This window comes from Candoia aspera, chromosome 4 (assembly GCF_035149785.1).
Source record: "Candoia aspera isolate rCanAsp1 chromosome 4, rCanAsp1.hap2, whole genome shotgun sequence".
Lineage (NCBI taxonomy): Eukaryota > Metazoa > Chordata > Lepidosauria > Squamata > Boidae > Candoia > Candoia aspera.
In genome coordinates, this window is record NC_086156.1 from 42,053,866 (window position 1) to 42,080,006 (window position 26,141).

General features: G+C 39.5%; 1 protein-coding gene across 2 annotated transcripts in view; it reads left to right on the top strand.

Moving 5' to 3' along the window:
• Positions 1-26,141, top strand: part of RBMS3 (RNA binding motif single stranded interacting protein 3) — a 612,128-nt gene that overhangs the window by 428,953 nt on the left and 157,034 nt on the right. For both annotated transcript variants that reach the window (XM_063303918.1, XM_063303920.1), the window contains exon 5: positions 25,276-25,433. In XM_063303918.1, coding sequence (XP_063159988.1) covers positions 25,276-25,433 — 158 coding nt within the window. The remainder of the gene's footprint in view (positions 1-25,275; positions 25,434-26,141) is intronic.

Genomic DNA, 26,141 nt, shown 5'->3' on the forward strand with positions numbered 1-26,141 from the left:
CTGCATACATATACACATGCATATACAAACCCACATGCATCTTTACTACTAAGATTGACCAGAAATGCTGAACATCTCACCCTTGCCTAATAACAAGGAGGGTAAAGAAGTATGGTATGTAAACTAAACCAGAATGAAGAAAATTGTCATCTCCTTTTTTTAAGCCTTAACTGCCAAATGCCCTGAATGGCTTGGTATGCTTTAAAAGGAGCCACTACTCAAATTTGCTCAGTTCTAATGTGTGCAGGGAGCATCTTGACATTGTAGGGAAGTGGCTAAACTCTGAACAGTGAGTTTCCAAGTTTTCCAACATTCTGTAATATTTGTGAACAGAATCTTTTACGGACAGTGGGACATTTCAAATCTGGTTTTTAATTTCATGTGATCACCTTGAACCCCCCCCCCCTCACTTTTTTTTTAGATTTTTTAATCCTGCCTTTATTACTTTTATAAATAACTCAAAGTGGTGAACATACCTAATACTCCTTCCTCCTCTTATTTTCCCCACAACAACAACCCTGTGAGTTGGGCTGACAGAGTGACTGGCCCAAAGTCACCCAGCCAGCTTTCATGCCTAAGACAGGACTAGAACTCTCAGTCCCCTGGTTTCTAGCCCATTGCCTTAACCACTAAACCAAACCAAACTCAGTTTGAAAGATGGAGTCTTTCTCTTACTACATCCCATTTTAAGAAACACTTCTTGTGTATCTGAGAAGAAAAGCCCAGTTCCAGCAAGACAAGACAAGAGGTTTTACCATCTTTTCAGGCTCCAAGTCATTTGTCCTTCAAAGATACCTCATTGTTCTATTTGGCCATACAACATACAAGATAAAATCTTTTCTTACAGAGATGCAAACTTGTCCATCATGTCTAACAGTGAATATTCTGTTCTAGCTATCACAGATGACTCCTCCTGAAGTTACTTCAAATCAACACCTGAGCAGGAGATGAGCAATCAATCAATAGCTAATTCCCAGGATTTGGGCAATCAATCATTAGGAGCTCTTGACAGGTGATGCTCTAAACTGACGTACTTATAGCTGAGAATAGTCCTGTTGGGGGATAGGGAGGGGAATTTATAGGGGTTTGTTAGGCTTTAATATATGTTATGGAAATCGCTGGTGAGGAAGGAGGGGGCCCCTTCTAGGGGGAAAAACTCATGCAGTGTAGAAAGCCTTGGGCACCCAGCCAAGAGGATCAGACAGGACCCGCCTTAGAGTTTCTGGAGTTTTCCCCATAGAGTTTGCTAGTTCTGCTCAGTTTCGGCAAGATTTTGTTATAGGGTAGAAACAATAAAGGCTACAGCTTCATTCCTGACTCAGTTGTTTCTTCGCCTTGTTCCTGACAATATATTTATATCTCCATTTAATAATGGAGATAGCAACCTCCATCCCATAAATAAATTTGAGGAAATATTTTGCTCCGTCTTTCAACTCTCCATTGACATCAGTTCAATGTCTTCCACTGGAGAAAAGTATCGTAATCAAATTGCCATTAGCTAGCAATAATCCTAAATTAGCACAATGATGACCAAAGGCTAAATATGTTTTTCTTGGAATTGCTTGTTTTCATGTTCAGTGTAATAATTTTTAAAGTATTTAACCTAAGGCAATAATTCCTGTGTATGTTATAAAACAGCAACACAAATGAACCAATAATTGTGAGAGCGCTTCAGATGTTCTCTGCTATTCAGATTGGCAGAAACAAAAATCATGATTTTTATAGATCAGTTTTAACACATTTCATGTACAGACATAAAGTCAATTGAACCAATTGAACTCCCCCACTCCCATCCTTGATTATCAGTGATTGTTCAACCCAATGATCAATGGTGGCAGCAAAGACTAAGGGCTTTTGGTATCTATCATCTGCCATCTAATGGTCATCCAGTTTTGTGCAGCTGAGACCGAACCAGTGGGAAATGCTGCTGAAGTGCTGCAATTTTGAGAAGGGAATTTAGCTGGGGGAATAGCTGTAAACTATCCTTAGAAGAGAACATGAAGGAGCAAGAAACCAAAGGCTTCCTAGGATTACGGGCCCAATGGGAAGGAAATTCCCAAGCATAGACACTAGAGAAGTACAATAGTCCTTTCAATTAAACATCCAGCTAGCCCCATTAAGTAAGGGTGGGGGGGCTGGTCAATTTCAGAACTTCACACTCTCCTGGTTGACCACTAGGCTTGGCTGCCATCTAGTGGTTGGCAAGATTTGTGTAGCCAAAATGCAGCAGGTAGCTAAGTGTTGTTGAAGAGGTAGAGTTTTAGGAAGGGTTTTAGCTGTAGAGACCGTTATGGAACTGTAAGCTACTGTAAGATCGTAATGTTTGTTTCTTTCCCTGTACAGTTGCCCCTTCACTTCAGCTCACTTCCATCCGGATATTTCTCCCTTCCTTTCCCAGTCTTGCTCGTCTTCCTCTTAATTCATTTCCATACTATTTCCTCCTTTTCTTCCTTCCTTATTTCTGCACTGAAAGGAAGGGGGAGATGTGTATTTTATATTTACATAATTATGGATGTGACAGAAAGTAGCCTATGTGTGTAAGTGCAGATGGAGGTCAACTAATGTTCACAAATGATTGCCGTGTTTTACAGACAAAATCAGTAATGTAGGGTTTGTTTTTTGTTTTCCTCCCCTGCCCTCTTTTGGAATATGGCTTCTAGGAAATATACATACATACAGGTACACATAGCCTGGCAATTATACAAACCTCTCATCCTTTACTCACTCATCTGCACACAAAGATAAAGATGAATACACATATACCAGTTTGTCACTACACACACATATGGAGCTGACCATTTTAGGTCACCCAGGCAGACTGTTTAAATTGAGGGTTGTTTTCCTTTGAGATAAATACAGTATGTGAAAAATGTATGACGGCATAAAAGAAAGTCACATGCAAAAATAATTGTTGGTCTCTTGGGCAATATTGTGAGCTAAAATGTGCATGTTAGGAGAATTACACACATAACTATGCATATTCATTGAGTGGCATTTCACATTAATCCAGAAATGGGAGGAGCCAAATTTGAGACTGGAAAAATGAGAAATTCCAAAACTGAATTTGAAATGTGAAGCAATCTAAAATCTATCCCTGGAAAAGTCCAAATGGAAATCAAGAGATTTCAAAGATCTAGGTTTATCACAGTGTACCTTGCAGTGCTTCCTCCATTGACTCTCAATATGGCCTCATATATTTTATTACCAGAGTCCTGATCCATCACCTCACCCATCACCATTAGATATGCCAACCAACAGTGTTTAGGTAGGGGCAACCAACTTTATTACTTACTTACTTACTTACTTACTTACTTACTTACTTACTTACTTATTTTATTTATTATTCCAATTTCTATCACTGTCCATCTCCCCCTGAAAACTTATTGGTGCACTATTCTAAAAATTGGTGCACTATTCTAAAAAAATAATGAGCAGAAGATCTTCAATTCTTTCTTTCAGTTTATAATTATTATATTTTTATCCTTCCTTTCTATCACTTACACTCATTTTGAACTTTATGGTACAAAGCTCTAGCTCTTGTTTTTAAAACCTATTGTCTAAAGCCTCTTAAGGCTCTAAAGTTGACACTGCAGCATCCTCTTTTGTTTAGAATCATAGAATATAAGGCTCGTAAATGACCTTGGAGATCATCTAGTCCAACTCCCCGTGTGGTGCAGGAATCCTTCTACAAATGCCCATCCAGCTTCTGTTTAAATTCCTCCAATGAAGGAGAGTCCAGTGCCTGGCAAATAAATCTGTTCCGTTACTGAACAGCCTTTCCTGTCAGTAAACTTTTACTGATGTCCAACTGAAATCTATTTCCCTCTAACATTAATACTTTGTTTCTGGTTATGCCTTCTGGATCAACTCTCAACAATTCTTCACCTTCTTCCTCATGATACAGGTACTTGAAAACAGCTATCATGTTTCTCCACAAAATTCTCCAAACTAAATGTATCCAGACGCCTCTCGTTGTTCCACTTAAGTTTTGCCTTCCAAGCACCTTATCATCTTGGTTGCTCTTCTCTGGACATGCTCCAGTTTGTTAATGTTGTTCTGTTGTTCCTAAACGGGTTCAAATCTGGGTGGAATACTTTAGGTGTTAACAGAATGTATGCACAGAAACATACAGAATGCTACTTGCCCCATTAAATATAATGACAGTAATTTTAACTGAAGAGTACACTGTGTGCCATTATCTCACCCCGTCTTAGTTCAAATAAGGAATCTGAAACATCACTTGAGGAATATGCAGTATAATACATTCTTCAGAGCTGAGCTTGGGAGATCTCTATAGCACTTTTTTTTTAAACTTTTTCTGAACCTGTACCATAATGATCTATTCTTTCACAGATTTTTACAATATCTGTCCAAATAGTATATTTCACAAACTAGACCCAAACTTTCTAATGTAAAGTAAGATGCCTTGATTTTGCAATGAATAGCTTTTGTAATAGCTGTGTGCTGGAGAAAGAGTGCACACCAAAGATGTCTTAAACTATCCAAGCTCTTCCACAGGGCCATAAAAACTGCAGTCAGGAAAATAATAGCAGTTTTCACTTAGGGCAACTCACAAAGATGAAGTAGACTTCATTGTAGCAGGCACTGAAGCATCCGTTATCTTGTCCTTCAAACTAAAGCATGACAGTTAAAAAGTGGCTTCTCTTTTGTGGTGTTGAATTTCACATTTATTGAGTAGAACAGGTGTTTTTGTAACTTTGAAGGTGAGTTACTCGTTATTGGCGGAGGAAGAAAATTAAATTAAACTCTAACCAAGAGATCAATGTTAACTAAATTATTGGGGATTTTTTTTTTTTAATTGTGGCAGGTCGGCAAATTTTATTCATTCTGCTTGGGATATTAGCATGTTCTTTTTAGATTCTTCTCTTGTTTCTCCAGACAGAAGTTGCCAGGCAGGCCGGTACAAGTTCTGCCTCAGTAATTCATTAAAAGCAAACTGGAGGAACAGAAGTCGCGCTTTCTTAGGCATGGGGAGAGCTTTATTGTTCTATGTGTGGCTGTGAATGCCAATGATTCAGAGGCTGGGGAAAAGGGCCTTAATGAGAAGCCTCAGCATTTGAATGTAGTGCAGGTTCCCAATTGTGCAAATTTAAGAAGTTTAGCAATTCAGTATCTCCTGAATAATAGCACTTATTTTATACTCAGAATACATTTGGGGAAGCCTTGATAATATTGCAGCTTCTTCTTGGTGTAATAGCTTTACAGGATCTAATTGACTTGAACAGTGGAATTGGTCCTTTAAAACACACGGTCATCCTCGTCCCCTCTGTCTCTTTTGATTAATGAGCCTAGTAATAAATCATTAATCTTTTTGGCTCATAAATTATATGAAGAATGTTTGGAAGTGGGGAGGTTTGTTATGTTCCCTGCACCCATCTAAGATTGCCTTGCAGGCATGGGGTAAAATTGTGGGGCTACACAATAGGAAAAATTCTCATTTTCAGGCGATGCAGGGCAGCTCACTCACAATGGTTTCATTTTTAGATGTTGACTCCTTAATTAATGGGAGGTGACCTGTTTTCAGTGATAAAAAGCCATCTAGACTAGGGCCAAGGGAGAAATCATTGTTCTACAAAATGGAATGCACCAAGTACTGAATAAGGACTTCTGGAAAATCTGAACAAGTCTCGTTGGACTCAGAGCTTGCTCTGGGCCATTTTTCTGTCATTTAAATGTTATTACCTTTTCTGTGTACTGAGAATGATACTAGGTAAAGGTAAAGGTTTCCCTTGACGTAAAGTCCAGTCGTGTCCGACTCTAGCGGGCGGTGCTCATCTCCGTTTCTAAGCCTTGGAGCCGGCGTTGTCATAGACACTTCCGGGTCATGTGGCCAGCATGACTCACGGAACGCCGTTACCTTCCCGCCGAAGCGGTACCAATTAATCTACTCACATTTGCATGTTTTCGAACTGCTTGGTGTGCAGGAGCTGGGACGAGCAACGGGAGCTCACCCCGCCGCGCGGTTTCGAACCGCCGACCTTCCGATCAACAGCTCAGCGGTTTAACCCGCAGCACCACCGCGTCCCATGGAGAATGATACTACTTACACCAAAATTAAGAAAAGGCTTCTACAGTGGAAATGCTAGGGCTCCATGGAACCTTAGTGTTCCAATGAGAGGTCACTGGTGGTTCCCTGGGAGATCATGATTTATTTAAAAAATTATTTCAAATTTGGGCATCTTCACATTAAAGAGGTAAGTTTCATTCTTTATTTTCAGTTTAGAAGCACTGTTAATGCATATATACAGGCCTACACATGAAACAAATACAATTTTGTAACTTCTGGCCTATATTTGAGCCTGAATGTGCAGGGTTCCCCAAGGCCTGAAAAATATTTCAAGGGTTCCTCCAGGGTCAAAAGGTTGAGAGAGGCTGCTTTAGAATGTTACACCTCAGGCTTTTGTTTTGGGTCGGAATGGCTATTAAACAGTTTTCTAATCATTTCTCAGCTAGCAACTCTGTATTATATTGTTACAGAACTGGTAAAAAATAGAAAAAGGGAGACATTTCAGGCTTCACAATTCTTTACTTTGTTAAAAAAAAATACTACAGGTAGCCCTCAACTTACAATAGCAATTGGGACCAGAATTTCCATTGCTAATTGATGCGGTAGTAAAGTGTAACTGCATTGCTTAACAACAGCAATCCCTGCAGTTCTGGTTGCCATCATTAACCGAATCCCATAGTCATTTGGCGGGGCAACTTCTTTCCCACAACCAAGTCAGTGGGGAAGCCTGCAGGAAGTTGCAAGTCCCAGGTTGCTCTTAAGCAGGCTGGCAGGCAGGTAAGTGGCTGCTCATGGATGGGGGAAGGTGTGCGCGAGGGTGAAAGGGAGGTGCAGAGAGGCTCAGGGAGGGTGCATAGGGGTGCAAGGGGCTGCACAAGTGTGCAAGGAAGGCACGGCAAGACTCGGGGAGGGTACAAGGGAAGCACGTCGAGGCTCGGGGAGAGTGTGCAAGGGTGCACAAGGGTGCAAAGGAGACTTGAGAAGGGTATGTGAGAGTGTGGGGGGGTGTGAGGTTGTGAGGGAGGCACGGTGAGGCTCAGGGCAGGTGCGCATTGGTATGTGAGTTGCTGGTGTGACGCAAGCACAGAAGAACTGGGGGTGGCTGTGTAGGTGGGAGAGACTTACCCCAGCAACCTGCCACCTTTCCTGCCGGCTTCCCCATTGAGTTTCTGAGGAAGCCAGCAGGGAAGATGGCAAATGGTGATCACAGGGTGCTGCAGCCAGTCAGTCATAAGTGCGAGCCAGTTGCCAAGCACCCAGATTGCAATCACATGACCACGGGGGTGCTGGGATGGCCAGAACTCAGAGGACCAGTCATAAGCAGCATTCGCTCAGCACCATCGTAACTTGGAACTGTTGTTGAACGAATGGTCATAATTTGAGGACTACCTGAATACTATGCCTGGAAGTTTCTCTAATCATCCCAACACAGTTTGGTTTTATGTTCTGCTATAGTTCCTCTGCACTTGGTGAATTGTCTTCCTCTCATTCAATATGTTCTTAATATAGGCAATTGATAGGAGTAATTGATATAGTATGAGTTGGGCGGTAAAGAAATATGGCAAACAAACAAATAAATAAATAAATAGCATATTAAGAGAAGGATCATATCATGGCCCTTTTTCCTGACATTTTCATCTGTATGAATTTCCCTTCTCCATAGGGAAGTTTCTCCATTTTCCTTTGCCTTCAGAAATGTGGCAGATGGACATATTCAGCACATTGTCTAGAAAAGTATGTCTGGCACCCTTGCTGCCCACTTTGGAACTGGCACTGAAGGTGTTTTCAGTTGAGATACATTCAATTTAAAGTCATGTGCCATACTGATAACTTGACTAATTTCTGATTCAGTAGTCAGTCAGTCCCACCCAAGTTTTACATCAGTCTGTGACTTTAAAAAAGGGCATGAATGTTTGCATTTAGTCTTATTTGGAGTCACTTTGAGAAAAGAATCTATATTTAATGAGTCTATAATTTTTTATTTAGTGCAAGTTAGTTTTGCATGTTTTTAATGAAAATTCCATTCTATTCAATACTTGCATCAATTTGCAATTTGCAAAATGCATGAAAGTTGATACTCATTTTCCTGTGTGAGTTTTCCTAACATGCACATTTTTATATGTAGATTTTCCTTATAGATGATATTTTTACAGTACTTCTGAACTGAGAACATCTCATTTGGAAAAGTATGCAATCTGAAGGATAGTTGTATTGCAGTCCCAATACTAGTTTAGCAAGTGTAGATTAGTTTGTTCTAGTAAAAGACGCAGACCAGGAAAAAAAAATTGTATTCATTCTCTAAAGAATGCACTAAAGAAAGATGATAGTGATTTTCTCATAATAAATTAATGCTGCTGATGCACATGTATTCAATCCTGAATACCTCTTCCAAAATGGGCCCCCAATGTTTAAGCCAGTGCTTCCCAAACTTTTTCCTTTATTACCCAAAACCACTTATCAGAAAGTTCTTTTTACCCAATGTAGGTAAAACACTTTAAGTCAGTTTAATGGGTTCATGTGTTGGTACCCAAAGAAAAACCATTTCTATCCAATTTTGGGTAATTTACCCAGGTTTGGGAAACAGTGCTTTAAGCTGATTGAAGTTACATACCCCAGTACAGATTTTTCCCCCAGGTTTTATTTCTTAAAACACAGCAGAATTTACTGCATTGTGATGCAGCTTTAAATGTTCATAGGTATCCATTTCAAGCTTAATAAAGAAAAGAAAAAAGAAACTGCATTTGCTGGCAAACCTTCTGATTTAAGTTCTGACTAAATTCACATAAGCCTGCATTCCAAGAAGTCCCAGACATGAAGATCTCAGATTCATTTATGGCTTATAACAATGCAAGAAAAACATAATACAGGGAGGAATTAATCTCTCTTTGCGAGAAATCATTTGGGATAGGACAATTGTTTGTATTTGCTTATGGTCAAAAGGTCACACAGTAATATAGCTCTATAAATTCTCTCAAAATTTCTGACAATTTCTCAATAGTGAAAATGTATGGTGCTTGCTTATACCCTCAGCTCTGTAGTCAGAAATTGTTCAGGGTGTGTCTTAAAAGGAGGAAACTCAAGGGATAGTCAAGGTGTAAATAGAAATAACTAAATTGTTCAAGTTACTGTATTCTATTTCTTTGTGTGCAGTTCTGTTTCTTTCTTTGGATTATAAGATTGCTTGCATTTTCTGAGCTCAACCACACAATATATTAAAACCATACTATGAAGCTGCCCATCTTTGACAAGATATGGTCAAAGAAATCAAGATGCATGTGTAGGTCAGTTGAAATCAGAAGTGAATAGAGTTAGGACAATGGGAAATATAAAAAAGGATATTTGGTGGGATAATAAAGTGAAAGAAGCTGTGGATGAGAAGAAATGTATATATGAGAAGGTTGATGCAAAACATTTGGCTAAGAGAAGGTACTGGACAATGTATATAGAAAGAAAAAGATAGTTGCAAAGAATGTAATCAAAGAGAGCAAGGAACCAGTATCATGGAACAGTGTTTAGCAGAATTTTAACTGAGCAGTGAGTTTTCTTATTTCTAGTTCATTACTGTTGTTAGCCACTCAGGGTTGTGCTGTATGATGGGCAGCCACGCAAGTCTTTTATGTATAAATCAATAAGTGCCCTTTCTGATGGAATGTGACACATCTGAGGAGTGTTTGTCAAAAGAAATGACATTGGCTGTGTTTTTCTGCCCACTTTGTTCTTTGGAAATAAGATGTGTATATGTCAAGTGAAACATAAAAGTAAGTTGAATGCAGTAGGAATGGGGTATTTTAAAAAAATGTATGTTAATATGGAATTTTTCTCAAATTCTAGTTCTGTACCAAACATTTCTTCAGCATTTTTTTATATCAGACTCATCCTGTTTGCTGGAAAACAAATTCTTCCTGATATTTTTTTTTCCCCAGAGAAGAAAAAAAAATCCATTAAAATCCTCATGAGTGGGGATGTAAGACTTCCATTAGTTACCAGGTGGCCATTCTACTATATTCTCTTCAGGTTTAAGCCTTCAAAGAGTCTTTGCTTTAATTAAATCCCAAGGGAACGAATCATGAAGAAACTCTTCTTTTGGACAGCATATGCCTCCAGGGAGGCTACAGAGAGATGGAGAGATACAAAACAGAAAACTGCAGTATCAACAGCCACCACCACTATCCAGCAGCAAGATAAACACAGAATCACCACCCAAGATAGCATAAAGCAATCTGAAAACATCCTGTGAACGAAGTAGAAGAACAATATCCTCTTTTGCAAAGGAAGAAAATTGGGCAGGAGTGGGGATGGAAATTTCAATGCAATATTAACTTATTCTGATGTTCCAGCATATATCTAATTACTTGAGAAATTTCCAGCTTTACATATGAAGAATTTTTTCACTTTGTTGTTTGTTGTTTATTCGTTTAGTCACTTCCGACTCTTCGTGACTTCATGGACCAGCCCACGCCAGAGCTTCCTGTCAGTCGTCAACACCCCCAGCTCCCCCAGGGATGAGTCCGTCACCTCTAGAATGTCATCCATCCATCTTGCCCTTGGTCGGCCCCTCTTCCTTTTGCCCTCCACTCTCCCTAGCATCAGCATCTTCTCCAGGGTGTCCTGTCTTCTCATTATGTGGCCAAAGTATTTCAGTTTGGCCTTTAATATCGTTCCCTCAAGTGAGCAGTCTGGCTTTATTTCCTGGAGGATGGACTGGTTGGATCTTCTGGCAGTCCAAGGCACTCTCAGAATTTTCCTCCAACACCACAGTTCCAAAGCATCGATCTTCCTTCTCTCAGCCTTTCTTATGGTCCAGCTCTCGCAGCCATATGTTACTACAGGGAACACCATTGCTTTAACTATGCAGACCTTTGTTGTCAGTGTGATGTCTCTGCTCTTAACTATTTTATCGAGATTTGTCATTGCTCTTCTCCCAAGGATTAAGCGTCTTCTGACTGACTGACTGACTGACTGCAGTCAGCATCTGCAGTAATCTTCGCACCTAGAAATACAAAGTCTTTCACTGCTTCTACATTTTCTCCCTCTATTTGCCAGTTATCAATCAAGCTGGTTGCCATAATTTTGGTTTTTTTGAGGTTTAGCTGCAAGCCAGCTTTTGCACTTCCTTCTTTCACCTTCATCATAAGGCTCCTCAGTTCCTCTTCGCTTTCAGCCATCAAGGTGGTATCATCTTCATATCTTCAGATTGTTAATGTTTCTTCCAGCAATTTTAACTCCAGCCTTGGATTCCGCAAGCCCAGCTTGTCGCATGATGTGTTCCGCATACAAGTTGAATAGGTAGGGTGAGAGTATACAGCCCTGCCGTACTCCTTTCCCAATCTTAAACCAGTCCGTTGTTCCATGGTCTGTTCTTACTGTTGCTACTTGGTCGTTATACAGATTCTTCAGGAGGCATACAAAATGACTTGGTATCCCCATAACACTAAGAACTTGCCACTATTTGTTATGGTCCACACAGTCAAAGGCTTTAGAAGAGTCAATAAAACAGAAATAGATGTTTTTCTGAAACTCCCTGGCTTTTTCCATTATCCAGAGGATATTGGCAATTTGGTCCCTAGTTCTCTGCCTTTTCTAAACCCAGCTTGTACATCTGGCAATTCTCGCTCCATGAATTGCTGAAGTCTACCATGCAGGATCTTGAGCATTACCTTACTGGCATGTGAAATGAGTGCCACTGTTCGATAGTTTGAACATTCTTTAATGTTCCTCTTTTTTGGTATGGGGATATAAGTTGATTTTTTCCAGCCTGATGGCCATTCTTGTGTTTTCCAGATTTGCTGGCATATAGCATGCATTACCTTGACAGCATCATCTTGCAAGATTTTGAACAGTTCAGCTGGGATGCCGGTGCCTCCTGCTGCCTTGTTATTAGCAATGCTTCTTAAGGCCCATTCAATCTCACTCTTCAGGATGTCTGGCTCTAGCTCACTGACCACACTGTCAAAGCTATCCCCGATATTGTTATCCTTCCTATACAGGCCTTCTGTATATTCTTGCCACCTTTTCTTGATCTCTTCTTCTTCTGTTAGGTCCTTGCCATCTTTGTTTTTGATCATACCCATTTTGGCCTGGAATTTACCTCCGATGTTTCTAATTTTCTGGAAGAGGTCTCTTGTCCTTCCTATTCTATTGTCTTCTTCCACTTCCACGCATTGCTTGTTTAAAAATAATTCCTTATCTCTTCTGGTTAACCTCTGGAATTTTGCATTTAATTGGGCATATATCCCCCTATCACTGTCGCCTTTTGCTTTCCTTCTTTCTTGGGCTACTTCTAGTGTCTCAGCAGACAGCCATTTTGCCTTCTTGGTTTATCTTTCTTCGGGATGTACTTTGTTGCCGCCTCCTGAACAATGTTGCGAACTTCTGTCCAGAGTTCTTCTGGGACCCTATCTACTAAGTCCAGTCCCTTAAATCTATTCTTCACCTCCACTGCATATTCCTTAGGAATATTAGTGAGCTCATATCTAGCTGATCTGTGGGTCTTTCCTAATCTCTTTAGTCTGATCCTAAATTGTGCAAGAAGAAGTTCGTGATCAGAACTACATCAGCTCCAGGTCTTGTTTTTACCGACTGTATAGATGTCCACCATCGTTGGCTGCAAAGGATGTAGTCAATCTGATTTTGGTGTTGTCCATCTGGTGAAGTCCATGTATAAAGCCGTCTCTTAGGTTGTTGGAAGAGAGTGTTTGTTATGCAGAGTGAGTTGTTTTGGCAAAATTCTATCAGCCTATGTCCTGCTTCGTTTTGTTCTCCCAGGCCATGCTTACCTGTAATTCGAGGTGTCATTTGACTGCCCACCTTAGCATTCCAGTCTCCCGTGATGAAAATAACATCTCTTTTAGGCATGTTGTCCAGTAGGTGCTGCAGACCCTCATAGAACTGCTCTACTTCAGCTTCTTCAGCATGTGTGGTTGGGGCGTATATTTGGATCACTGTGATGTTAGATGGCTTGCCCTGAATTCAAATTGAGATCATTCTGTCATTTTTTGGATTGTATCCGAGCACTGCTTTAGCTACTTTACTATTAATTATGAAGGCTACTCCATTTCTTCTGTGGTTCTTTTGTCCACAGTATTAGATCTGGTGGTCATTTGATGTGAAGTGGCCCATTCCAGTCCATTTCAGTTCACTGACGGCCAGACTGTCTATCTTTAATCTTGACATCTCACCAATTACCACATCCAATTTGCCCTGGCTCATAGATCTTACATTCCAGGTTCCAATGGTGTGTTGATCCTTAGAACATAGGATTCGCCGTTCACCACCAGCACCGTCGGCCGCTAGCTGTCCTTTCGGCTTTGAGCTAGCTGCGTCATCACGTCTGGGGCTAGTGGAACTCATCCTCTGTTCCTCCCCAGTAGCATTTTGACCATCTTCCGACCTGGGGGGTCTCATCCTCCGATGGTATACTGACATATCTCTGGTTGTACTGATCCATTTAGTTTTCACGGCAAGAATACTGGGGTGGGTTGCCATTACCTTCCCCAGGGATCGCATTTAGTATGACCTGTCTGTCATGACCTTCCCATCTTGGGTGGCCCTTCACGGTTTAGCTCATGGCATCATTGAGGTGCTCAAGCTCCAGCACCACGACAAGGTAACAATCCTTTGCTGAAGACTTTTTTCACTACTGAAGGTAAAGTGAAAACCTCTGAACATGCTTATGTATCTTGGTGTGAACCTGGAGCTTTAGATTGGAGCCAGTGCTGTAAGTAAGCTAGGATCCGTTTGTATAAGCTACAAAATGTAGCTGCCATAGAAATAGGGATTAACCAGAATCCAAAGAGCTTGAAAAAGAAAGTCCCCAAAGTCTGCCTCATTTTATGATAGTTCTGATTGAATTAGGTCAATATTTTGTGTTCACGAAAGAATAATGCTTGCCAACTACAGCTCTGATACTACGTTTGAAGGGCACAGCCCACTACCGGCTTTCTTGCAACCCAAAATGAGAAGCAAATCTGATCACTGTTGAAAGATAATATGTATGATGGAGTATTCTGCAACAAGTACAGAAAACAGCCCAATTAGAACTCCACTTCAAACAATATCTACTATTGGAATATGGCACCATTCATAAATACATTGACTTAACAGTACCTCTTCAGCAAAGGATCGTTACCTTGTCGTGGTGCTGGAGCTTGAGCACCTCAATGATGCCATGAGCTAAACCGTGAAGGGCCACCCAAGACGGGAAGGTCATGACAGAGAGGTCAGACTAAATGCGATCCCTGGGGAAGGTAATGGCAACCCACCTCAGTATTCTTGCCGTGAAAACTAAATGGATCAGTACAACCAGAGATATGTCGGGATACCATCGGAAGATGAGATCCCCAGGTTGGAAGATGGTCAAAATGCTACTGGGGAGGAACAGAGGATGAGCTCAACTAGCCCCAGACGTGATGACGCAGCTAGCTCAAAGCCGAAAGGACGGCTAGCGGCCGACGGTGCTGGTGGTGAACGGCGAATCCGATGTTCTAAGGATCAACACACCATCGGAACCTGGAATGTAAGATCTATGAGCCAGGGCAAATTGGATGTGGTTATTGGTGAGATGTCAAGATTAAAGATAGACATTCTGGGCGTCAGTGAACTGAAATGGACTGGAATGGGCCACTTCACATCAAATGACCACCAGATCTACTACTGCGGACAAGAGGACGACAGAAGAAATGGAGTAGCCTTCATAATTAATAGTCAAGTGGCTAAAGCAGTGCTTGGATACAACCCAAAAAACGACAGAATGATCTCAATTCGAATTCAGGGCAAGCCATCTAACATCACAGTGATCCAAATATACGCCCCAACCACAAATGCTGAAGAAGTTGAAGTAGAGCAGTTCTATGAGGATCTGCAGCACCTACTGGACAACACGCCTAAAAGAGATGTTATTTTCATCACGGGAGACTGGAATGCTAAGGTGGGCAGTCAAATGACACCTCAAATTACAGGTAAGTATGGCCTGGGAGAACAAAACGAAGCAGGACACAGGCTGATAGAATTTTGCCAAGACAATTCACTCTGCATAACAAACACTCTCTTCCAACAACCTAAGAGACGGCTTTATACATGGACTTCACCAGATGGACAACACCGAAATCAGATTGATTACATCCTTTACAGCCAAAGGTGGCGGACATCTGTACAGTCGGTAAAAACAAGGCCTGGAGCTGACTGTAGTTCAGATCACGAACTTCTTCTTGCACAATTTAGGATCAGACTAAAGAGATTAGGGAAGACCCACAGATCAGCTAGATATGAGCTCACTAATATTCCTAAGGAATATGCAGTGGAGGTGAAGAATAGATTTAAGGGACTGGACTTAGTAGATAGGGTCCCGGAAGAACTCTGGACAGAAGTTGGCAGCATTGTTCAGGAGGCGGCAACAAAATACATCCCAAAGAAAGAGAAAACCAAGAAGGCAAAATGGCTGTCTGCTGAGACACTAGAAGTAGCCCAAGAAAGAAGGAAAGCAAAAGGCAACAGTGATAGGGGGAGATATGCCCAATTAAATGCAAAATTCCAGAGGTTAGCCAGAAGAGATAAGGAATTATTTTTAAACAAGCAATGCGCGGAAGTGGAAGAAGACAATAGAATAGGAAGGACAAGAGACCTCTTCCAGAAAATTAGAAACATTGGAGGTAAATTCCAGGCCAAAATGGGTATGATCAAAAACAAAGATGGCAAGGACCTAACAGAAGAAGAAGAGATCAAGAAAAGGTGGCAAGAATATACAGAAAACCTGTATAGGAAGGATAACAATATCGGGGATAGCTTTGACGGTGTGGTCGGTGAGCTAGAGCCAGACATCCTGAAGAGTGAGGTTGAGTGGGCCTTAAGAAGCATTGCTAATAACAAGGCAACAGGAGACGACGGCATCCCAGCTGAACTGTTCAAAATCTTGCAAGATGATGCTGTCAAGGTAATGCATGCTATATGCCAGCAAATCTGGAAAACACAAGAATGGCCATCAGGCTGGAAAAAATCAACTTATATCCCCATACCAAAAAAGGGAAACACTAAAGAATGTTCAAACTATCGAACAGTGGCACTCATTTCACATGCCAGTAAGGTAATGCTCAAGATCCTGCAAGGTAGACTTCAGCAGTTCATGGAGCGAGAATTGCCAGATGTACAAGCTGGGTTTAGAAAAGGCAGAGGAACTAGAGACCAAATTGCCAATATCCGCTGGATAATGGAAAAAGCCAGGGAGTTTCAGAAAAACATCTATTTCTGTTTTATTGACTATTCTAAAGCCTTTGACTGTGTGGACCATAACAAATTGTGGCAAGTTCTTAGTGGTATGGGGATACCAAGTCATCTTGTCTGCCTCCTGAAGAATCTGTATAACGACCAAGTAGCAACAGTAAGAACAGACCACGGAACAACAGACTGGTTTAAGATTGGGAAAGGAGTACGGCAGGGCTGTATACTCTCACCCTACCTATTCAACTTGTATGCAGAACACATAATGCGACAAGCTGGCCTTGAGGAATCCAAGGCTGGAGTTAAAATCTCTGGAAGAAACATTAACAATCTCAGATATGCAGATGATACCACTTTGATGGCTGAAAGTGAAGAGGAACTGAGGAGCCTTATGATGAAGGTGAAAGAAGAAAGTGCAAAAGCTGGCTTGCAGCTAAACCTCAAAAAAACCAAGATTATGGCAACCAGCTTGATTGATAACTGGCAAATAGAGGGAGAAAATGTAGAAGCAGTGAAAGGCCTTATATTCCTAGGTGCAAAGATTACTGCAGATGCTGACTGCAGTCAGGAAATCAGAAGACGCTTAATCCTTGGAAGAAGAGCAATGACAAATCTCGATCAAATAGTTAAGAGCAGAGACATCACACTGACAACTAAGGCCCGCATAGTTAAAGCAATGGTGTTCCCTGTAGTAACATATGGCTGCGAGAGCTGGACCATAAGGAAGGCTGAGCGAAGGAAGATCGATGCTTTTGAACTGTGGTGTTGGAGGAAAATTCTGAGAGTGCCTTGGACTGCAAGAAGATCCAACCAGTCCATCCTCCAGGAAATCAAGCCAGACTGCTCACTTGAGGGAATGATATTAAAGGCCAAACTGAAATACTTTGGCCACATAATGAGAAGACAGGACACCCTGGAGAAGATGCTGATGCTAGGGAGAGTGGAAGGCAAAAGGAAGAGGGGCCGACCAAGGGCAAGATGGATGGATGATATTCTAGAGGTGACGGACTCGTCCCTGGGGGAGCTGGGGGTGTTGACGACCGACAGGAAGCTCTGGCGTGGGCTGGTCCATGAAGTCACGAAGAGTCGGAAGCGACTAAACGAATAAACAACAACAGTACCTACCATTTGAAAATTTGAGAGACTGAATCAGTGTGGGTAAACATTAGCATATAATCAACTTAAATTATTAATGCTAATAGTTGAGATATTTTTATTCGGAGAACCTCTTAGAGTCTTTCTGTGAACTTGTTTGTACAGTCTTGCCACAGGAGTTTTTAGCACATGGATGACTTGGCTATCTTTTGCCTCCTTGTATATTCCTGGCTTCCTTGCTGCTCTCATTCACCAAACCAAACCAGAGAGGATGATGGCAGAGGCAGGTCCTCTGATCTGTCTTCAGTTCTTGGCAGTCACTGAAAAATGGCCTGCAGCAGCCATTTTACATCCCTTAAAACAGAGTTGCTTATGCAGTTCAGCCCCATCAAGCATCACTATTGGTTGGAATGAAGGCTGTTGTTCATCAGTCCACACATGTGCATGTCAAGAGGCTTCTATTCTGAGCATCATTTTTTCATACTCCAAAGGAGAAGAATTAGCAGCATGGAAGAATAATACATGGCCAGAAATCAGAAGATAGAATAACTCATTGGGGCGATTTTTTTAACATGTGGAGCTAAGACAGAGATGGGGAAATTGGACCTCAAATCTTTCTGACCCATCCTTTCAGCACACCCAGTTAGTAAAATCAATGATGTACATTGGCGGAAGTTGAACTTCAGTAACATCTGGAGAGCCACTAGTCCCTCTCCCAGCCATGAAAGGCATCAGTAAAGTACGAAGGGATGGAAAAATCTCCTTGCCAAATTTTACACTAAAATCTGAAATGTTGTTGTGTGTAGCCATATATCAAGCTGTTCTTGGGCCTGTCCTTATGATACCTTCCTTCCCATTTATTAGGCTTGCTCTGGGTTCAGTCTCAAGTAACAAAGTATGTCATACACAGGAGAGTAATGTGGCTCTTAACACATTTTTAAGGACTGACTTGTCTTGCCTTGATCTTCAGCAATGTTGCTAGGTTGCTGAAAATAAATGCTTCCAAAGGCTGTCTGTAATGAAATGGGCAACACTTTATTCACAGCTCACGCTGTCCTCCAGCATGCAGCATCACCGGATGTGAAAGCCTCAGTACTCCTCCTCCTGCATTTTAAAGCTTCTCAGCTTCAGCCATGTGGAGTCTTTCAGCCTGAATCAGTTTTGATTGCTCCCAGAAGAGTTCCTTGGCACAGTTCCGTAGTCTTGATTCAGATCTTCCTCACAGGCAGCAGTAACAGAGTTTCTGGCCACTTCCCCTACACAAATGTTTCTCAATCTCAGCTCTTACAGCATGGTGCTTGGTGCCAAGTGCTTAAAATGCTCTCACGCACCACTTAGTGTAAATATTGTTTTTAACATACCATTAATCTGCTGTACTATATTTTCAGCAAGCCAATCTGGCATGTGATTTGTGCACACCTGTCCTCACATATTCCCATTCATGTTGTGTGTCACTTGCTGACTCTCTGGGTTTGATGACTTGGAAGGGACTTTCTTCTTAGACTCATGGAATTCAGATAGGTGTATAATTCCATTAGCTGGGAGAAGTGGGAGGCTGAGCTTCATATGAGCAATGAGTTTTTGCAAGTTCCAGGCTCAACATTATTTTGGCATGAATTTTGATCTGTAGAGCAGCTGATTTTTTTTCTTAGAAAAATAGGTTGCTTCTGATCATATCTGTTTTGAACTTGGTTTCCAGGCTGGTTTAGAAATAAAAACGTTCTAGTTGTTCTGGTAGAGCTGAATATGTTTCTGTTTTCACTGATCTCTTGGTAGCTTTCTATGACATTGACCATAGTAGCTTTCATAGCCATCTGGCCCAGATGGGAATGAAGGGCACCAGTTTATTATGGCTGTAATCCAGGGGTAGGCAACTTTATGATGTCCAGATGTTCTGGATTATAACAACTAATGGTATGGGATTTGGAAAACTGTGATCTAAAACATCTGGAGGTCATCAGATATCTACCCTTGTTCTAGTCAGTTTCTGCATCTTTGTTCTTGAAAAATAGTGTCAACAGATTTCTCTTTTATTCCATGCTATTCTTCACCAAGTTACTCCCAAAGTTTTATTCATTTCCATGAATAAATATAACCATATAAGAAAAGACATCCAAAGATTTTAAATGCAGCTCATCAGTATAATGATAATATATAAGTCTTTTTTTTCCTTTCCATGTTCCAAAGCAATTACTGAAATACAAAAAAGTTGGGAATTGGGGCAAAACAACTGAAAGGGAAAGCTGAGGCATTAGTGTTAGAACAGAATGAAAGTCAGGTCTGACCAGTTCTGGATTGTATTGTACTCATTTGATATAAGCAGTTTTCCTACTGAGGGTTGTTCCTGGATCCCATGTTGTTCTTATGTGACCTGATTGCAAGGTTGATGCAGAATGCCTTTAAGAGCTTAAGATGGGTATTTCTTCCCCATATTGCCTGATGAGATATAATTTGGCAACGATCAAGCAGAGCATAAAAATATCTAGATTACTGTCACAGAGACCCCTTGAGCCTGCCTTTCAGTAGAGATTGTTCAGCTGTGGAATCCGAGACTGCTTGTAACACATAAGCTTTGGTCCTTGTCACCCTTAAAATTGGCATTGATTATCCAGATTAGGGACTACAACACACCAAGTTTTTGTAATATAATGTGACATCAAAAAGACCTTAAATCATATGTATAGTTTCTTGACCCATTCAACTTTGTTACCTACTTGTTCTGGTTGAAATGTTACTACATACCTACTTGTTCTGGTTGAAATGTTCATCTCTGTCCCTTAAAATGATGGGAATATTCCTAGAGATACAATTCTTTGGAGAAAGGTTGTTTTTTTTTTTAATTTTCTTCCTTGTGAATGATTTTTTAAAAATCAGCTATAGGATATATTTAGAACAGACCCACTGAAATTAATGAGTTAAGCATGAGTAATTTAACTCCTACTGATTTAAAAGAACATAAGCATAAAACAGCAGTATTCCAGAATGAACCTGATAAGTGAAATAATCTGTCCAAATTGGACACACTGTAATATAGAATCATATAAGAATCAAGATTCAGTGTGGCTTTAAATTACATGGCAGTTTTGTAAACTTTTTAAATGTTTTAACTGTATTTGATAGACTATAGATTTCTTGTCTCTGTCGAATTCTCTTTGGTAGACTGAAGATTTGGTAGACTGAAGATTTGTTGCCTCATTAACTTGCTCTTTTAAATGGTATATGAACAGAGATGTTTGGATGGACAAAGATGTTTGGAATGATTTACAGTAACACTGAAATATTTGATTTTTCTGTGATATTGTTACTGTAAGAATGACCTCCCCCAGTAATATGTTTTACTGAATCTATATTTCATCTCCTAACATGGTTTCTAGAAAGCCAAGTTTTCCTGGTGCCAGATTTTCTTACATAATCTCTATGTCATGAGAAGGAGAGGAAGTTTTATATTATTTGTTATATTTTTCATTTCATGGTAACCTAAGAATTAGATTAGTATTATGCTTACTAGATCTCTTTTCAAACTTTCAGGTTGGGGTGGGGTTTGTTTGTTTTTTTTGGTTAAAGCTGTTTCCTTATCAAGGCATGTTAAAAAATGTCATGCAAAGAACATCGTTTTTTATTTATTTAAAGTTACTACTTATTAAATTTAATATACACTGTCCAATACACAGCAATTTGCCATGCATTTTTATGTAGTATAACATTGGTTCTTTGTAACTAACGCTTCTGTTACTCCCCCTCTCCTATTATGATCACATATGATCATTATACAATGAGACATGTTTATATATTCATAGTTGTTTATTCATTTTGACCTGCCATACTTACCATCTCCTTGTTTCCATACTGTAAATCAGCTATGATATAAAGCACATAATTTATTTGCTACAAGGTGATCATTTATTTCATGCATGATCAGGATACAGCCCGCTTTCTGAACTATAGGTTGTTTTTTTTTTTTTAAAAACTATTCATTTTGAATGCATTTAAAAGTGGAAATATAAATGCATTTTGCCACAAATGCCTCTGTGCATGGATTTAATCCAGAGAGGGAAGAATGTTAGCCTCAAGCAAAGTTCATGTAGTACTTGATCTTCCCTTTAAAAAAAGCCACAGACAGGCTGTGGAGGTTGAACTTATTTTTAACAAGGTGCTGAGGGGTCCCTTTCAGCTTTGTTTAATTTTAAAATACCTAGTGCTCTCAGAGCAATGTTGGGCTCTTTGCATTGAGGATAAAGCTTCTGTACAATGAGTTTGATTGTCTACTAAGGAAACTAGACTACAAAAATATGAACCAAAGCTGGAAGTGATCCCTCACCCATCTTGCATATTTTAAAAGTGTAAGTGTAATCTACATATTGTGATCCAGTCTAGTAAACTGGTGAATCTGTAAAATAAAATGGATTTTTCAGTACCCATATGTCCATCTACCTATAATAAGAAACCTAAGGGGCTTAAATTGATGATTAATCTCAACTCACATCATCCCTGCCTGAAGGCCCCATATTCCTTGGTCTAACTCTGTGTCAAGAGTCTCTTTTAATACTTCCTAGCCTACTAGCTCTTTATTGCATTTAGAATGTGGCCTGTTTTATCTACTCAGAAGGAAGCATTTCTTGACTCTCTCCTTCAGAAACAAGAATTTCCTCATAGTTTTTCTTCATTACTGATTATTTGCTCCACAACAAAGATAGAATTTTGTTTTTAATGACTGGATGCTTCCATAATGGTTTGAAAGCAGTAAGGCCCAAAGTGGGCAAATTATGGCCCATAAGGGGTTGATCAAGAATGTTATAGCTTGTTTTGTTTTGTTTTGTTTTTCTGTTTTGTTTGTTTCTAAGTATGTGTTTAATCCTATTTTACTCTATAGCTTTCACTTGCTTTCTGCTTGAAGACAAGGAAACCAAATTCAGTTATGCAGTTTGAATGGGGTACTGCATGGATAGCTCTGGTATTACTCTATATCTTGAGTTCCTGAACCTCTATGAATTACTTCTAGGGAAGACCTGATCTGTTTAGCTGTGAATCTGTATATTTGGCTTATTCCTGTTAGATAATTCCAACCATAGCTATAATTTAATTGCATTGTTGTATGTTCTAAGTATCACTTGTTATATTATGGTAGATTGATTCATAATCTGATTCAGCAATAATGCATTGTCAGGATTTCTCCAGAATTAACAAGGTTTTATATTTGACTTAAATATTATAGTAATCTACTTTAGTTAAGTCAAACAATCATCTATGATTTACTTTGCCTCTTGAGAATGTCACAAGTGTAACAAGTGGATTATATTTATTAATTCAAAATACATGAGTAGAAAATTCAACCTTCAAAGATTGCTGGAAATATTGATAAATGTTTAAATCAAGTTTGCAGCATATCTAAGATTATTCTTGATATTTGCTCAAATTAAACTCAAAATTTAACTTTATTTTATGGTGTGTACATAAAACATTACAGTCTACATTTTATTTGACAGTTCCAAGACAGAATTTCTCTGTAACTCTATTGAGGTTGCAATTCATTCCTTTCCATGATTTGCCTGTTAAAATAGTTATTCTGTATTGTTTCTTCTATAAAGTGAAGGTGTGGAGCACATCAGCACTTGTTCTTTGATTGGATGACTAATCAAATTTGCAAACTAATTGGATTTGATAATACAATTGGAATAATGGAGTTGTAAAATAGTAATAGTAATAAATCAAACTAAAGCTTTTTGCTAAGATTGATTTTTCTAATAATCCTCTCCTCCAAGTGGCTCCACAATTCTGCTTTACTATGTTTACTAACAGCAATGCAGTGTCTAATTTTCTAATTTTTTATTTGTGGCAATTGTAGCCACAACTGCATAAGAATAGTGACACAATTTATTTTGAATCTGAATTCAGATCTGGAACTCATATCCAAGGAAGAAATATATTTAACTAAGGTTGGGAATTTTCTGTTCAGAATGTAGTGAATTAACCCTTGATGGAAGAGGCATTTGTTTCCAGTTGCACCATAGCTGTACTGAAGGAACAGTTGCTTACTCTCTTGTTTGATTTACTGCAGTTGACACAACATGGAATAGATGGAGGATAGTTGGCAAAGCTCACCATATCCCAATCACCCAGAATTGTTGGGAGTTGGGCAGTATATAAATTAATTAAATAAATAAATGCTTGCCATTTTTTTTACTCTTCAATTTATCATTTTGTTTCTATATATTAACATTTGCTATTATCCCAGCCTTTTAGCTGTATTTCATTTCTGACATATAGTACTGAATAAGAATATTAGGAATAGTAAACTGAAGGTTTGGAAATGAAGGAATATTAAGAGTTACAGAGAAAGAGAAATGATTAGTCTGGGTAAAGTAAAGTACTTTTAAGACCAGGGTTTGTTTGTTTGTTTTTTTAACTATAAAATAACTTTTTTTAAAAATGCACATATACACAAATGAAAATATCAGCTATAAACCTAGCGAACTGCCACAAAAGGCAAAATTTCATCTAGAATGAAATGCTGGTCATTTCCATTTTTATATGATTCACATTAATTCTTCATTATTTGCTTTCACTTCTGTTAAGCATTTTGGTTATTGCTCTTTTTATTTTCAAGCACTTGGACTATTAGGCATCCAAAAAGATGTAAACTTTGGATAGGGAACTGAATAGGGAACTGATGCCTCCTTTGAAACTGGGGATTCAGTACTATAATTCTAAGCTCTTCCTAAGGAAAGACAGCATTTGAAAGATTTCTTTAAGAGAAATCAGGTTTGTTAAGAGAATCTCTTTCCTTTATGACTATCTTTTTCTGTTCCAGAAAAGACCAACAGATAGACCTATTTTACAGGCACATTTTAGAAGAGATAATGTTTTGAATTGTAATTCCTTGTATTACCTTTTCTCAGCTGGTTTCATGTACAGGTAGTCCTTGCTTAACAACAGTAATCAGGACTGGAATTTTCATTGCTAAGCAATGTGGTTGTAAAGTGCGACATCACATGACCACATCACTTAGTGATGGCAATCGCAGCAGTCCCCATTGCATTAAGTGAAAATCTGGGTTGTTAAGCAAGAACTTAATATGACTGCAACTTGTGACTTCCTGCTGGCTTCCCACAAGCAAAGTCAGTGGGGAGACTGGCTGGAAGCTGTAAGTCCCAGGTGGCTGGCAAGTGGGCCAGAGGGCCAGTGAGTACTACAGAGTGAGGGGGGAGGGTGCTGTGGCGAAAGTGTGCAGGCTGGGGGGGGTGCTGTGGTGTGAACATACTATGGAGTATGAGATCCCTGGAATATTGTACTCTGTAGCAGGGCTCCTTGGGAGCAAAAGTTGCGGAAATGACTTGCAACCTTCCCTGCCAGCTTCCCCACTGACTTTGCTTGTGGGAAGCCAGCAGGAAAGGTCACAAATGGTGATCATGTGACCACAGGATGCTGCAACTGTTGTAAGTGTGAGCCAGTTGCCAAGTGCCCGGATCATGATCACATGACCTTGGGGGTGGGGCAACAGCCTGAACTTCGAGGGCTGGTAATAAGTACCACTCGTTCAGCACTGTCAACTTTGAATGATTGCTGAAGGAGTGGTCATTAACCAAGAATTACCTGTAGTTTTTTGCCCATTTGATTCTTCTTTTGTTTGGTCCAAATGCTAGTCCATAAAATATGCTATCTTAGTTTATGACTGAGCAATATATGGTTTGAAGCTCATCCACTGAACACAAACTTGCCTATATACAGTATGTGCTGCTTCAGTTGTTGAAAATGCAGTTAAAAAGCAGTTACAGTGTTGTTTGAAGGGTTCTGTTTTGAATTATGACATTTGTTGTTAGGACCTCTTATATTAGCCTATGATATATAATGTTGAGCTCCTTCCCTCTCTTAAAAAACGTTTATATGTGTTGTGACATAACTTAGCTGAAGAAGGTCTAATAAGACTATTTCTTTTATTTTAGCAACAAGAACAAGACCCCACAAATCTTTACATCTCAAACTTGCCCATTTCCATGGATGAGCAAGAGTTGGAGAATATGCTGAAACCCTTTGGACATGTCATTTCCACCAGAATATTAAGAGATGCAAATGGCATCAGTAGAGGAGTCGGCTTTGCCAGGTGAAAAGCTTGTTTTTTCTTTTTTGCATGCTGGAATTTATTTCTTTTTCTCTCTAGATTTATTTATTTATTTTTGCCAAGGCCATCTTTGCTATTGTTATAAGGATTTGCAATCATGAAACATGCAGAGTGATCCAAGGAACTAAAGGAAATTTATCTAAATGTATGGGCACATCTTTTCCAGAAAATGGAAGAATCACTGCTTGAGAATAAAGTTTATTTTACTTAGCGAAATGACAGTAAAATAACCAGGAGTAATTAAACAGCAGTTCAGTTTGAACATGAAGAGAAATAAATGTCATTCTTTCTGAAAGCCTATATATGATTATGCTAGATATTTCTTAATTTAAGATTGGGAAGAGTAGATGGGAGGAGTGGATATCGATTTACTGTAAAATATATGAGACCCATGGAGTTTCTGTGGCCAGGAATGAAAGCAAGAACATGTATGATATAATATTTATTATTTATTTATGTATTACAATTATTTCTATCCAGTCTTTCAGGACAATAGTCTACCCAAAGCGCACTTTTTTTTTGAGTCATAGAAGCAATTATAAATAAAAATGCAAATATATTATTTAAAAAATAATCAAAGTAAGACATATTTAAGATTTTTATGGTAAGTCAAACAATGTCATTGGGGAGGAAGGGAACAACTAAAACTAGCTTATATGGGGCTTGGCAGTAGCCTTCCCTCGTCTGTCT